The 14,699-nt window shown below is 37.8% G+C and overlaps 2 protein-coding genes across 2 annotated transcripts in view; one reads left to right on the plus strand and one right to left on the minus strand.

Moving 5' to 3' along the window:
- rnpep (arginyl aminopeptidase (aminopeptidase B)) overlaps positions 1 to 14,699 on the plus strand; it is a 33,058-nt gene that overhangs the window by 17,598 nt on the left and 761 nt on the right. The window contains exons 6-10 of the mRNA XM_059950437.1: positions 4,373 to 4,486; positions 6,145 to 6,257; positions 13,009 to 13,117; positions 13,365 to 13,589; positions 14,016 to 14,158. Of these exons, the coding sequence (XP_059806420.1) occupies positions 4,373 to 4,486; positions 6,145 to 6,257; positions 13,009 to 13,117; positions 13,365 to 13,589; positions 14,016 to 14,158 (704 nt within the window). The remainder of the gene's footprint in view (positions 1 to 4,372; positions 4,487 to 6,144; positions 6,258 to 13,008; positions 13,118 to 13,364; positions 13,590 to 14,015; positions 14,159 to 14,699) is intronic.
- On the minus strand, positions 9,574 to 10,608 carry LOC132381156 (trichohyalin-like). The gene is made up of 2 exons (XM_059950438.1): positions 10,180 to 10,608; positions 9,574 to 10,140 (listed from the first exon to the last, which is right to left on the minus strand). Exons 1-2 carry the CDS (start codon positions 10,606 to 10,608, stop codon positions 9,574 to 9,576), a joined length of 996 nt encoding a protein of 331 aa, XP_059806421.1.

A 14,699-nucleotide genomic window follows, 5' to 3' on the forward strand; every position in this document is an offset into this window, starting at 1 on the left:
ATAGATTGAATGCTAATATTATTTTTGCACAGGAGACCCATATTAGGAGGGAGGATAATCAACATTTTTTTTAGGTTCTGGAAGGGTCAACAATTTCACTCGAATTGTACCGCCAAAATTAGGGGTGTGTCTATTTTTATAGACCCCTCAATTTCGTTTACACATCATGAAATTACCTCTGATCCACAGGGCAGATTTTTGTTGATAACTGGATCACTTTTTAATCAAAAAGTGGTTCTAGTTAATATTTATGCTCCAAACTTTGACTGCCCTGAATTTTTTAGACGTTTATTTACTTCCCTTCCTAATCTAAATGAATATATGTTGATAATGGGTGGAGATTTTAATTGTTGTTTGAATCCTTCGATGGATAGATCTAAACCTATTCGAACTCTTCCGAATAGATCAGCCTTACTTATTAATTCTTTCATGGTTGATTCGGGAATTACTGAAATATGGCGGTTTTTGAACCCTAAAGATAAAGAATTTTCTTTTTTTTCACATGTATATCATAGTTATTCTAGAATTGATTATTTCCTTATTGATCATCGGTTATTAATGGATGTTATTGATTGTAAATATGATTCTATTACTATTTCGGATCATGCACCTTTGAAGTTATCTATTAAGATTTCGGACTTTTCCAATAATACTAGATCTTGGAGACTTAACGCTACTTTGCTTCAAGACCCAGAATTTATTACCTACATAAAACAGCAAATTGACTTGTTTTTCTCAACAAACTATACTGAAGAAATTGACAGAGGAATATTTTGGGACTCTTTTAAAGCTTTTATCCGTGGACAAATTATCTCATATTCCGTTGGTAAAAGAAAACAAAGATATTTAGATATTGCTTTATTAGTGGATAAAATTAAGGAAATTGATAAGATTTATTCTGTGACTCCTACCAAAGAACTTTATAAGAAGAGAGTTGAGCTTCAAATGGAACATAGTTTATTATTATCTTCTTCAATTGAAAATCAATTAACTAGGACCAGGGCTCAATTCTATATTCATAGTGATCGAACTAATAAACTGTTAGCTAATCAATTAAAAGCTATTTCAACTAAGCGACAAATTATTAAAATTCGTAAACAAGACGGTAATCTAACTACTGATCATAAAGAAATCAATAACACTTTTCAAGATTTTTATAAATCTTTATATCAATCAGAATTTGATGGTGACCTGTCCATGATGGATAATTTTTTTAACAATTTGAAAATTCCTAAACTGACAGATGAAGATCATAGCTTGTTCGATGCTCCCATCTCTATGGCCGAAATAGGAGAGGCTATCTCATCAATGAACTCAGGGAAAGCTCCTGGCCCTGATGGTTATATTGTAGAATTTTTAAAAACTTTTTCTTCTTTGCTTTCCCCTTGGTTATGTGAAATCTTTAATGATGCATTTGCTAAGAAGAGATTACCTCAATCTTTTTATAAAGCAACTATCTCTTTAATTCTTAAAAAAGATAAAGATCCTAATTTATGTGCATCTTATCACCCTATATCATTATTAAATGTAGATTCTAAGATTCTTACAAAAATTTTAGCTATTAGATTAGAAAGGGTACTATCACAGATTATTTCAGAAGACCAAACTGGTTTCATTAGGAATCGGTATTCCTTTTTTAATGTCAGAAAATTGATTAATATAATTTATACTCCATCACCCACAACCCCAGAATGTATTATTTCATTAGATGCTGAAAAAGCTTTTGATAGAGTTGAATGGACATACTTATTTAATGTATTGAGAAATTTTAATTTTAGCCCTAATTTCATATCATGGATTAAATTAATATATTATAAACCTGTTGCTTCTGTTCTTACAAATAATTACAGATCCTCTTTTTTTCAATTATCTCGTGGTATGAGACAAGGTTGTCCATTAAGTCCTTTATTATTTAATATCGCATTAGAACCTTTAGCCATTGCTATTCGTGAATCTCCTAATATTTTTAGTATTACCCGTAATGAGAAGTTATACAAGTTATCACTTTATGCTGATGACTTGCTGTTATATATTTCTGATCCTGACAGATCTATTCCTGCTATTTTATCTTTGTTGGCTCAATTTGGTAGTTTTTCTGGTTATAAATTAAACTTGGATAAGAGCGAATTATTCCCCTTAAACGCGCAAACTTTATTGAATGACAGGATACCATTTAAAGTTGTTACTGATAACTTTATCTATTTAGGTATAAAAATTACCAAGAAATATAAAGATTTATTTAGACTGAATTTCTTACCTATGCTTCATCAAATTCAACAACTTACTACAAGATGGTCTCCCTTATACTTATCATTAGTTGGTCGGATTAATGCTATTAAAATGATGATTTTACCGAAATTTTTATATTTATTTCAAGCCTTACCAATTTTTATTCCTAAATCTTTTTTTGACAACATTGATTCAAAAATTTCCTCATTTGTGTGGCAAAATAAAAACCCCAGGTTAAGTAAAAGGCAATTACAAAAATCTAAAAAAGATGGTGGTTTAGCTTTACCTAATTTTAGATTTTACTATTGGGCGAATAATATTCGTAACCTAATATATTGGAAATTAGATTTGGATTCACCATTGTGCCCACAGTGGGTAAATTTGGAATGTGATGAGGTAAAGGGATATTCTCTGTTCTCCGTTCTTGGTTCTTTTCTTCCTACTGATTTAGTTAAATCCAATAAACAGATATCTAATCCTGTTATCAAACATACATTACGAATTTGGTTTCAATTTCGTAAGTTTTTTACTTTGAAAAACTTTGTTCTTGATAGCCCTATTTTACTTAATTTTTTTTTCAAACCTTCCTTAACAGATCAAGCTTTTAGCATATGGAAAAGGAAAGGTATAAAATGTTTTCGTGATCTTTTTTTTGAAGGTACTTTGATGTCTTCTGTCCAACTTTCCAACAAATTTAAATTACCTAAATCTAACTTTTGCAGATATCTACAAATTAGAAATTTTTTACATAAAGTTTTACCATCTTTTCCCAATTCAACTTCAATGGATTTTCCAGATTTGATTTTTGCCTTAAATCCGTGTCAGAAGGGATTAGTAGCTTTTATTTATAATATGATTATGAAGATACAACCAGAAATATCAGTTAGAATTAAACAAGAATGGGAAAAAGAACTTCGATATAATATATCAACAGATAAATGGGAAAAAATTTTACAAATGGTTAACTCTTCTATATGTGCTAAACATGCCTTAATACAATTTAAAATTGTACATAGAGCTCATATGTCTAAAGATAAACTTGCTCGATTCTATTCTCATATTAACCCTCAATGTGACAGATGTCATTCAGAAGTGGCTTCATTGACCCATATGTTTTGGTCCTGTCCCACTTTACATAATTATTGGAAGGACATATTTACTACCATTTCCTCAATTTGGAATATCGATCTACAACCTCATTTTATTACTGCCATTTTTGGTATACCAAATGAGGATGGTAATCAGTTTTCCCCTTCAATCAGATGAATGATTGCTTTTGTAACATTAATGGCCAGAAGGTCTATATTACAAAACTGGAAAGAAGTAAATCCTCCTACCACGTTTCAGTGGTTTTCTCAAACTATTTCTTATCTGAGCTTGGAAAAAATTAGAAGCACTATTTTTGACTCATCAATTAAATTTGAAGAAACTTGGGGACCGTTCATTTGACACTTTCATATGAATTAATTTGGCCTTTTCCAGACCTTCTTTCTGCTTATTCATGTTCAGGTATGGAGTTCTGGAGTTTTTTGACACTATCATATACTTGTAAACTATTATTATTGCCCATGTTAGTTTAGTTTAGTGTTTTTTTTTCTCAATATATATTTTTCACATATTTTCAAATTTTTTCTTCTTTTGATGATTATTTTTGTTTTTTTTCATATATAATCATATGGTCTTGACTGATTAATGTATTGTCTTTTGTCGATATTTAATAGGATATTATCTTATTATTAATGCGACTTCAAGTCTATTGTATTCATAACCTATTCATTATTATGTTATGTTTTTTCTATATATATGAAACTCAATAAAAAGATTGAAAAAAAAGAAAGAAAGTTTTTTAAAAATAACATGAATATTACACTCTCTTCAAAAGATGGGGAAAGGACAAACCATTATGTTTTCAGTGTGGCATTCCAGATAAGTTCAATAGGCAACTAATTGAAATTGTTGGTGTCTATACCCACATATTCTCCTGCTGCTGAATCAACCTTGTGCTGCACTGGTAAATTTATGGAATTTAAAAAAATTCTCTATTATTAATTGTCCCAATAAACCATGTGTAGCTTTATGGCACTGATACCATCATATCACCAAGATATCTCTCCTGTATATTTACTCAAAGTTTATTTCTCAGGTCCAGAGTACACTTGTCTTGAAGCTGCCACAGGGAGAGCCCTCCTTCGTCAACACATGGATAACACTGGAGAGGACCATCCCCTCAATAAACTGAAGGTTAAAATTGATCAAGGTGAGAGTTCATAATCTGGATCTGTGCAAATTGATTTGGAATCCCTGATCAAATCCCCAGTGCTTCCAAAAAATCATTTTTCAGATGCAAGCAGAAAAAGCAAGTTTCTGAATTTGATATTGAATCCCCAAAAGTGAAAGTGCTTGAATAGATGAGCTCCTGTTGGAGTGGGACAAGAGGCAAAAATAGTCAAATTGGAAGTGTGACAACTGGAGATTTCTGGTACTTGCTGTTGACTTCAAATGGAGATGTTTCACCAAGCACTCAGTCTTTTTGATCAGAGCTGTTTAGTGCCATTTCAAGGTTTTGTAGGTTTAAAGGCTGATTTGTACTTCTGCATAGTAGCCTATGCCGTAGCCTTTGTAGGTGGCCTGCACCGTTGAGCATTTATACCTGTACATTGGTGTGTCTGCATCGCTCTGCAATTCACCGCCAAAACACTAGTTGGCAGTGGGGTTTCTAATGGTGACTGAGCGCATCATGTTGGAGCTAATGTTGAACAAGGGTTACTTTTATTGAAATTACTGCAACGCAAAAAAGAGATGACATCGGAGGAGATGATATCTAGGACCATCGAATGTATTGAGGCAGGAGGGGGGTGAATTTTCTGTGCTTGTCCGGCCACTGAGAGACACGGACGAGGAAATGCATTTCAAATATTGTTGGATGTCGGCAGGTAGATTTGACGATTTGGTTCATCGTCTCCAACCATTTATTTTGCATCTGTGTACGCACAGTATGCCTATAGACAGGAGGAAATGCGATGCTACCAAGTGGACCAATCACAGTTGTTACTGTCTGCATCGCCGTGATGCGCAGTTACATTTTTGGAGAGGTGCACGTCAGGCTATGGCGTAGGATACAGTGTAGAGTACGTGGCTACGCTGTACCTACAGCATTCATTTGACGCAGAAGTATAAAACAGCCTTTACTCAGCAACTGCTGAATGGATTAGTATGATCCATTGTCAGTTGCTGATGGATGCTTTGCTTATTTCCTTACAAAACAGGAAGTTATTTCAGCCCATTGAGTCTGTGCTGGCTTGCAGAACAATTCCTCTCCTAACAATTTTCAATTGTTACCAATTTCCCTCAGCTGCCCACCAGATTTTATTCACCCGCTTGCACACCAGGGGAGACTTACAATTCTCAGTTAACCTGTCAACCTGCATGTTTTTGGGATGTGGAAGGGCTTTAGAGCAAGTGAATCACAGAGAAAAAAGGAACTACTTTGTGACCTTGGCATTTCATTTCATAGGCATTTCATAGTCAATAATGTGTGATATTGTGGCGACCCATTTCCTGGCACATCTGAACCGGCTCACAATTAGCCAGCGTTCCGGCTAAGGGAGATAGCCTATGGGGGTTTGCGAGCACAGAGCTTTGGAGCCTCTGCGCCACGGGGGGCAGGTTGAGGGAGGCTTAAAAGCAAGGCTGAGTATTTCGAATAAAGTTTTTTCTTCGACTGCAGTTACCGACTCCGTGTTGTAATTTTAGCGCTGCGTGTAGCACACCGCTACAATATAGTCATTTGCGTAATGTTAAACTTGGTGTTTGCTCTCTCATGCCCCATGATTTCTGTATTCCCTAAGTAAGCCCAGCCTTAGAAATTTTACCTTCCTTTGACAAAGAATTAATTTATTGTTGTTCCTTTTTCAGGGATTGATCCAGATGAGACATATAACGAAACTCCCTATGAAAAAGGCTTCTGCTTTGTATCATATTTAGCTCACCTTGTGGGTGATCAGAGCACGTTTGATGCTTTCCTTCGGGTAAGAACTTGTCAAGTTCATTGTGTTACGAACCCCGTAACTGGGTCACTTACCAGTAAAGATAGAGAGGTCCGTTGAAGTCTGATGATACTATTTTTAATAGTATTTATTGGTAAAAATACACAAATATCAATGAAAATATACAGATAATATATGTCGTCAATACTAAATCTAAAAGTGCGGGTATAATAATAATCAATGAGAAATAAGCTCTATCGTTGTCTAGGGGATAATGTATTGTCCGATGGAAATATAAAAGTCACTCAGTTCATGCAGGTTGCAACCTTTTGGGACCGCTGGGTTTGCAATGGTTGGAGAGAGAGAGTTTTGGGAGAAAAACTTGCCGACTTCCTTTTATGATTTCGATCCGTCGGAGTCTCGTTGGTGTGGCCATTCACTTGTGGCCTCTTCTTTAGCTAAGCCGTTCTTCCTTCCGTGATGAGCCTGCCACCCTGGCAAGGGAGGACGCATACAAGCCCTCACCGGCGTTCACTATAAAACGCTGTCACTGGATTAACAGCCTTTCTCCTGGTGCGTCTAAAGGGGTTGTTCCCCAGACCCTTTTTTACCCTTACTCACGGGGTCTCAGATGTCAATCAGGTTGGGATGATGCAATCCCTCAACCAGCCCACTCTGGTTGTCCCCTGAGGGGCTTCAATGAATAGTACAGTACTCAATACACAATTCCGTCTCCAAGAGACAATAGCCATTATCAATGGTTTTGTTTCGCTGAGGCCAGGACACATTCCAAACCTTGTGGATTCTCTCTCATTTCCTGGGTCCCAGACCTGAATTAATAGCGATCTTGCGATTCTCAAAAAGGAGGGGGCGACTTTGTACCCTTCGGCCCCTCAGAGTTGTGGCACATTCGTAACACCCCCTTCCAAGATTTTTACCACCAGTAAAAATGAATTAAAACAGTCTTACAGGATTTCAGAATCTAACACAATAAAAAAAAGTTTTTTTTCCACTACAGAGTAATACAGTTATACATTCAATTCAGCATCTAAACAGTTAGCGATTACATTGTCACTTCCTTTAATATCTTAACATCTTGTACCTTAATAAATTCTTGTAGCATCAGACTCCAATTTAATAACCACCTATTTTTTTATTCCTTTCCTTCAGCAAACAAAAACTAAAGAGTTGTGATCTTAGCTTACGTGTATACTACAAAAGTTCATGCAAATACTAATCTTTATGTTACTAATACTAATCCATGGGGTTGTCTTTATTATTCACATGCTTTGTCAAAATCCCTTAAAATCGGATCCTGTTATTTAAAATGGCATCCCGTCAACCCTCGCCCCTTTTCCAGTTAACTCCCACGTGGTTAACTTGTATCCCAGTGTGGAATAGGCTTTTGCATGCTCCTTTCATAGGAGTTATTTTATCAACAATGTGTTCCAAACTTAGACCATTTTCTGAATTTCCACACAATTCTTTAATTTTAAGCACATTGTTAGTTTTATCTTCAGGACCCTTCTGCCTCTTCACAGCACACTCTTGAATAACAATAGCGTGTGGGGCACCTTTACATTCCAAATCAACCTGTAATTGATTCGCAGGCACCAAGCCATTGTCTCTGTAGCCTGGTTGCTGCTTCTGACATCAATCCAGACTTTAAATTTTCTTCATTCAATTTAGGAACTACACTTTTCCCTTTTCCTTCAATAATAATATTCACCTCACCACCTTTTATCTCCTCACTAACTTTTAACACACCTTTGAGCACAAACAACTGAGAATTCTCAATTCCCACTATTACCAAGGTTAACCCTTTCTTCACTGAACCAAGTCCATCTGACCCACAAGGACTGCATTCCTTTTCACCTGAATCAAATACCTCAGACTTTTTCTGAGCTCTATTACTAGGTTCAGTACCATGTGCATCCACATCTTGAACACACTCAAACAGGACATCTCCCTCTTCCAGGCTTTCAATACCCGTACCCTTTTCAAATTCTAAATTCCCCTGATCCTCCCAGTTCCTCTCTGGGCAACTCCCTTCCGGAGTAAACTCAACCCCGCGGGCTGAAACAACCTCATCTGTCAACCCAGCAGACTTCTTCAAGGTAATGGTATCCTTTTCATCTAGGACTGCCCTCATTTCATTATCAGGAACACCTTTAGAATTTTCAGCTTCTTCAAACAGTTCTGCCAAACCAGACAGATCATCCATGTCCAACCCTGGACCTTTTAACAGCCTTATCTGTTTCTCATCTTTACTCCGTGCCTCTATAAATTTCCTCCTGGCTAAGGGCAGGTCTACCTCCTCTCCCTTACTCTCTTTCACTTTCCTATTCTCCGTTTTACCACCCTCTAACTCCTCTTGGTACAGGGTCAGTAAAAACGTCTCGGCCAAATCAATACTGGCCAGATTTAAATTGGTCACGTTCTCAGCTGCCTTTCTCGACATGCTGCTAGTGGTCGCGCATGCGGGATAGATCTTGGAATCTAGGGATGGGTCTTCAACACTTACAGGCTGGCTCGTCAGCTCCATGGCCGACCAAACGTCACCACCAGCTAAATCGTTACCCAGAAGGAGGTCTACGTCAGTTCTCGGGAATTCGGATCGCAGCCCTATTTCAACTGGTCCAGATACCAGCTCACAATTTATAATGATCCTATGCAAGGGCACCACTTCTGTCCCTTTTCCTATGCCTCTCAAAGCTACCTCTCCAGTCTTGCAACCAAAACCTGGTACTTTACTGCGAATCAATGACAGCTCCGCTCCCGTGTCTCTCCAGATCCGCACTGGAACTGGTGCGTCTCCCTCTTTCACAGACACGGTTCCTTCTGAAATACATTTCTTAGACCCCTCTCGTATTCTGTCTACCTGGGGCTTTCTCGTCGATTTACTGATCACCACAACACATCCTATAGGGACAGCTGCTTTCCATTTTCCTGTCTCCTTCCTCGGAGCAAGGCACTTAGATATGCAATATGACCCACCTTTCCACAATTAAAACTGGTCAAGCCAGGATCTCTCCTGCCATCTTGCCTTTCTTCCTCCTTAATTTTACCGCTAGCTCCCGGCTGAATCTCTGCCTCAGCCGGCGGGCTTTCACTACCGTTCCCACGGTCTCTCTGGTAACTTTTATTCGAGGAAAACTTTGTCTTGTGGGTTAGGGCATATTCATCTGCGAACCTAGCAAATTCGGAGATAGACTTATTCAGCTTCTCATTCAAATAGATCCGGATATCATCCAAAACACAACCTTTAAATTCCTCAATCAGAATTAACTCCCTGAGATGCCAAAAATCATCTTCCACTATTTCTGCTGCACACCAACAATCCAAGAGCACACCCTTCTCACAGGAAAACTCTGCATACTTCTGATTCTACCCTTTCTTTAAAATTTCTGAACTTTTGTCTATACACTTCAGGTACCAATTCATAGGCCCGAAGAATGGCCTCCTTTACTTTCTCATAATTCTCAGACTCCTCCTCCTCCATGGACAACGCCGCATATGCCTGTTGTGCCTTCCCTTTTAACACACTTTGTATCAACGCCACCCACTGATCTCTGGGCCACTTCTGATTCACTGCCACCTTTTCAAAATGCAAGAAATAACTATCAGCATCTGTCTCTTCAAACGGAGGTACTAACCTAAACTCCCGACTAACATTAAACCGCTCCTCTTGGTCTGGCCCTTGAGCTCTTCGCTCTTGCCTTAACTTCTCCATGTCCAAGTCATGTTGCCTCTGTTTCTCTTTCTCCTCATACTCCCTCTCCTTCTCTTTCTCTGCCCTTTCCTTCTCCTTTTCAGCTGCTTCCAGCTGTTTTAACTGAATTTCATGTTCCCTTTGTTTCTCAGCTCGTTCCTGCTCCCTCTTCTCTTCTAACTCCTTTAGCTGGAGCGCATGCTCCCTTTTTACCTCTAACTCCTTTAGCTGGAGCGCATGCTCCCTTTTTACCTCTAACTCCTTTAGCTGGAGCTCATGCTCCCGTTGCTTTTCGGCTGTTTCCTTTTCCCTTTCAGTTCTTTCTTTTTCCTTTTGGGCTTTTTCCTTTTCAGCCCTTTCCTTCTCTTTTTCGGCCCTTTCCTTCTCTTTTTCAGCTGCTTCCAGCTGTTTTAACTTAATTTCATGTTCCATCCTTAATTTCTCCAACTCTAACTGAGCCGTCCCACTAGCTGGTGCCTTTTCAGGGATATTTTCCAATACCTCAGCAGAAAACACATTCTTCACAATATACTGAGTTATGGCCCTCCGCACCTCCCGCTTTTTCATCGACAACCTCACCTCTGCAAGATTTAGTCCTTTCGTAATATCTATCAAGTCCGACTTTGTGGCAGCCTCTAGCGCCTCCAGAGTTGGGTTTTCTATAAATTCATCCACATCCATCTTTGCTGGTTTCCCGTCTGGTTACCCGCACAACCAGACGGACGTTTGGACTTAAAAGCCCGATTCACTGGCCCTCCAATTTGGTATCAAATCTCGAGACAAGACCCCACTTTGTTATGAACCCCGTAATTGGGTCACTTACCAGCAAAGATAGAGAGGTCTGTTGAAGTCTGATGATATTATTTTTAACGGTATTTATTGGTAAAAATACACAAAAATAATATCAATGCAAATATACAGATAATATACGTCGTCAATACTAAATCTAAAAGTGCGAGTATAGTAATAATAATAAATAAGCTCTATCGTTGTCTAGGGGATAATGTATTGTCTGATGGAAATATAAAAATCACTCAGTTCATGCAGGCTGCAGCCTTTGGGGACCGCTGGGTTTGCAGTGGTTGGAGAGTGAGTGAGTTTTGGGAGAAAAACTTGCCGGCTTTCCTTTTATGATTTCGATCCATGGGAGTCTCGTTGGTGTGGCCGTTCACTTGTGGCCTCTTCTTTAGCTAAGCCGTTCTTCCTTCTGTGATGAGCCTGCCACCCTGGCAAGGGAGGATGCACACAAGTCCTCACCGGCGTTCACTATAAAACGCTGTCACTTGATTTCCAGTGTTTCTCCTGGTGCGTCTAAAGGGGTTGTTCCCCAGACCCTCTTATCCTTACTCACGGGGTCTCTGATGTCAGTCAGGTTGGGATGATGCAATCCCTCAACCAGCCCACTCTGGTCGTCCCCTGAGGGGCTTCAATGAATAGTACAGTACTCAATACACAATTCCGTCTCCAAGAGACAATAGCCGTTATCAATGGTTTTGTTTCGCTGAGGCCAGGACACATTCCAAACCTTGTGGATTCTCTCTCATTTCCGGGTCCCAGACCCGAATTAATAGCAATCTTGCGATTCTCAAAAAGGAGGGGGTGACTTTGTACCCTTCGGCCCCTCAGAGTTGTGGCACATTCGTAACAATTGTAAACATAATTTTATTTATAAGGGGGGGAAAGCTGCTAAATGCATGTTTGCGTAGCCAACCTATTTTCAATGATTCAAAATACATTTATTATCAAAGTATGCCTGCAGTATACAACCCTAAAATTCATCTTCCCACAGTCATGAAACAAAGGACCATGGAACCAACCCATTCACGGAAAAATATCAAACATCAAATCCCTCCCCTCATGCAAAAATCATGCAAATTGCATCAAACACAAATGAAAACAAGAATAATATTTTGCTCAGTTTTAAAGAAAGAGTGCACTAAGGTATTCCCAGGCAATATTATGGAAGTTGAAATCTATTATTCAAACTGTCATCTAATTCCCACTGAATATTGCAAGATCTGTAGTACATTTGTTGAAAAGTGATCCTCTTTATATCTTAGCTTTGCATGTTGCCCCAGGATATCTTTACGTTCCACCATGATGTTCCCCTTAAGTTCAACTCCACTCCCCGGTCTTACCCGCACCATTACAGAAAAAGCATTGATATCGCAAAGGTTCATTTGCCATATCTGTTATCTGCTGACTGTGAGCCAAATGGCTGAATTCTACTCTTATGCTTCCATAATAACTGAAATACAATCCTATTGTCTAATCCATACTGAGTTCACCTGTGAGGCTTCTTGCATTAAATGTACTCTGAGCAAATCAGACCACCTTCAACTGCCCTTACTGGACTTGTTTGCTTTTACCTCCATATTTCATCTTTCTCATCTGATGTACAGTACAAACATGTAAAAGTGCTTTTCATTTCATATTGCACATAATTAATTTTAAGCTTTTTTACTTTGCATCCATCTTTAACCTCTAAAAATTTGGACATTGCAATTAAAATAGGAAAGATTATGGTGAAATAGTGACCTTTCATCAGCTTGGTATTTTTGGCCATTTATGGAGATATTTTATTTATGCCATTGCCAAAGAACTTGTCTCTATGGACTCCAGCTTGTTAAAGAGCAGAAATTGATTTGATGGTAACTTGGAGACATTAAATTAACATTCCAGGTTTGAGAACTTTCACTGATACCCAAGACTTCTGAAACCTGTAGAACAAACTCTTAGCAGAATGTATTTCAATCAATCTGCTTAAAACTTTAAAATAAGAAAGGGGCAATAGGACAGATTTTGATTGACCTGTTATGCTGTTCCAAGTAGAAAATTGATCAGTCTATTACCAAATATTGTCCTGGTCTTGCTGTGTAGAGGCATGACCTACTTCATTGTTGGGAATTGCAGATTGAATTGGTCATCCGTTAATAGCTCCTTTTGTGATGGAGGGAAGTCCCTGATGAGGCAGTTCAATATCAATGCAGTTCCTTACCCGAAATGGGTGACTGATACACTGTCCAGTGTACAGGTATATCATTTGCTCTGATCACGGGTCTAAATTGTGTTTACTTGCAGGCCTATGTGAACAAATTCAAATTCCAAAGTATTGTGGCGGAAGATGCTTTATGTTTTTATTTAGAGTACTTCCCAGAACTCAAGAAACAAGATATTGAGAAAAAAACAGGTAATGCTGTGTTATGTCAACCCCTCGCTGAAGAAAAAGTGGTGATGCACAATCTTTCAATAAGATTAAACTTGCTTCAATTATTTTGATTAACTGGAACCTATCCACAATTTTTATCATGACCGAGTCCTCAACGCTTTGTTATTTTCTATCTGATTCTTTTTCAATTTATGCATGTTCTTCACCCTGTCAGTTTGGTAAGAAGTTGAACATTTAGAGAAATGAGGATCTAAATTTTCTTATCCAGGATTTGAATTTGACTGTTGGCTGAATACACCTGGATGGCCTCCTTACCTGCCAGACCTTTCATGTGGTGATGTTCTCATGAAACCAGCAGAAAGCTTGGCTTCACTATGGTTGGCTACAGAGCTGAATATGGATGCCATCAAAGCTGTTGACATATGCTCATGGAAAACCTACCAGATTGTGCACTTCCTGGATAAACTACTGGAAAAGTCACCTTTGCCTCCAGGTATTTAGTAAGGGATGACATTTACTAATATATATTAAAATTCCTGTCATATTGTGTAGTGTACCATAAATTGAGAAAATGTATTTTTAATTTTAAATGAAATACTAATGATTTAACCAGAGTCGAATGGAAATCGTATTCTAAATTAAATCTGCGCACTTCAATTTGTTTCATGCTTAATTCCAGATGTCTTCAATTGCTGTTTCAATAAATCATAGTTGATTTATAGAATTCTGTCCACTCAAAACTTCAGCTTTAAAAGTTTTAATTAAACAGACAACACGTAAAAATGTTGGAAAACAGTTATCTTTTGCCCTCACTTCATTATACAAATGCTCAGAAGAGACTTTGGAAATGTTATAACAAGTAGTGATGATTAAATGCTTTAAGAAACTGGAATGAAATCAGAAATCTCATTTTCTTTAGGAAATATTGCTAAGATGGGTGAAGTCTACCCAAATATCTCCAGTTCCAAGAATGCTGAACTGCGTTTTCGCTGGGTACAGTTAATTGTGAAAAATAACCACACAGATGCATTTGATGAACTTCGCAAATTTCTAGGGAGTCAGGTACATAATTTGTTATACTTAAGGTGATGGTTGTCCCTTCTGCAAAATTCATGTAAGATCATTAAGTGTATTTTGATTGAAATGCTTTTATGTGCATATGCCTTAACTTGGTCAAAATTATCTTTTTAAAAAGCACTGTAAACCCTTTTATTAAGGAAATGGCTAATTCTTACATAGAGGACAGTACTACAGAGTTTGAGATGAAAATGAAACATCACAATTACTTAGAAAAATTGTTGAAGTCGAATTCAAGATATTAATACTTAGGAAGACTATCATGGGTGTTGAAGGATTAAAAGTAAAATGGCATCTTACATTCAAAGAATGGAGGATGAAGGCTTTTTTAAAGAAAAGACAAGAATGTGGTACTAAAGGCATTTAATATAGAAAATGAAAGCCAAATCCCATTTTTTGGTAGTTAAGTATAATAAACATGCCATTGTTATTCCTGACTACCTTACAAAAAGTCCCAACATGGAGGGACACTTGTAATCTGCATGTAAAACTCAAATTCCAAACCTTACTGAATAATTAAACTCAA

Source organism: Hypanus sabinus, chromosome 25, assembly GCF_030144855.1.
Source record: "Hypanus sabinus isolate sHypSab1 chromosome 25, sHypSab1.hap1, whole genome shotgun sequence".
Lineage (NCBI taxonomy): Eukaryota > Metazoa > Chordata > Chondrichthyes > Myliobatiformes > Dasyatidae > Hypanus > Hypanus sabinus.

What these genes read in the sequence shown, in the direction of transcription:
- LOC132381156 (XM_059950438.1), bottom strand. Translation starts at nt 10,608, where the DNA reads ATGGATGTGGATGAATTTATAGAAAACCCAACTCTGGAGGCGCTAGAG. An exon ending in TCCAGCTAAAGGAGTTAGAG is followed by an intron (nt 10,141 to 10,179) that starts GTAAAAAGGGAG and finishes AAGGAGTTAGAG; the next exon opens with GTAAAAAGGGAGCATGCGCT.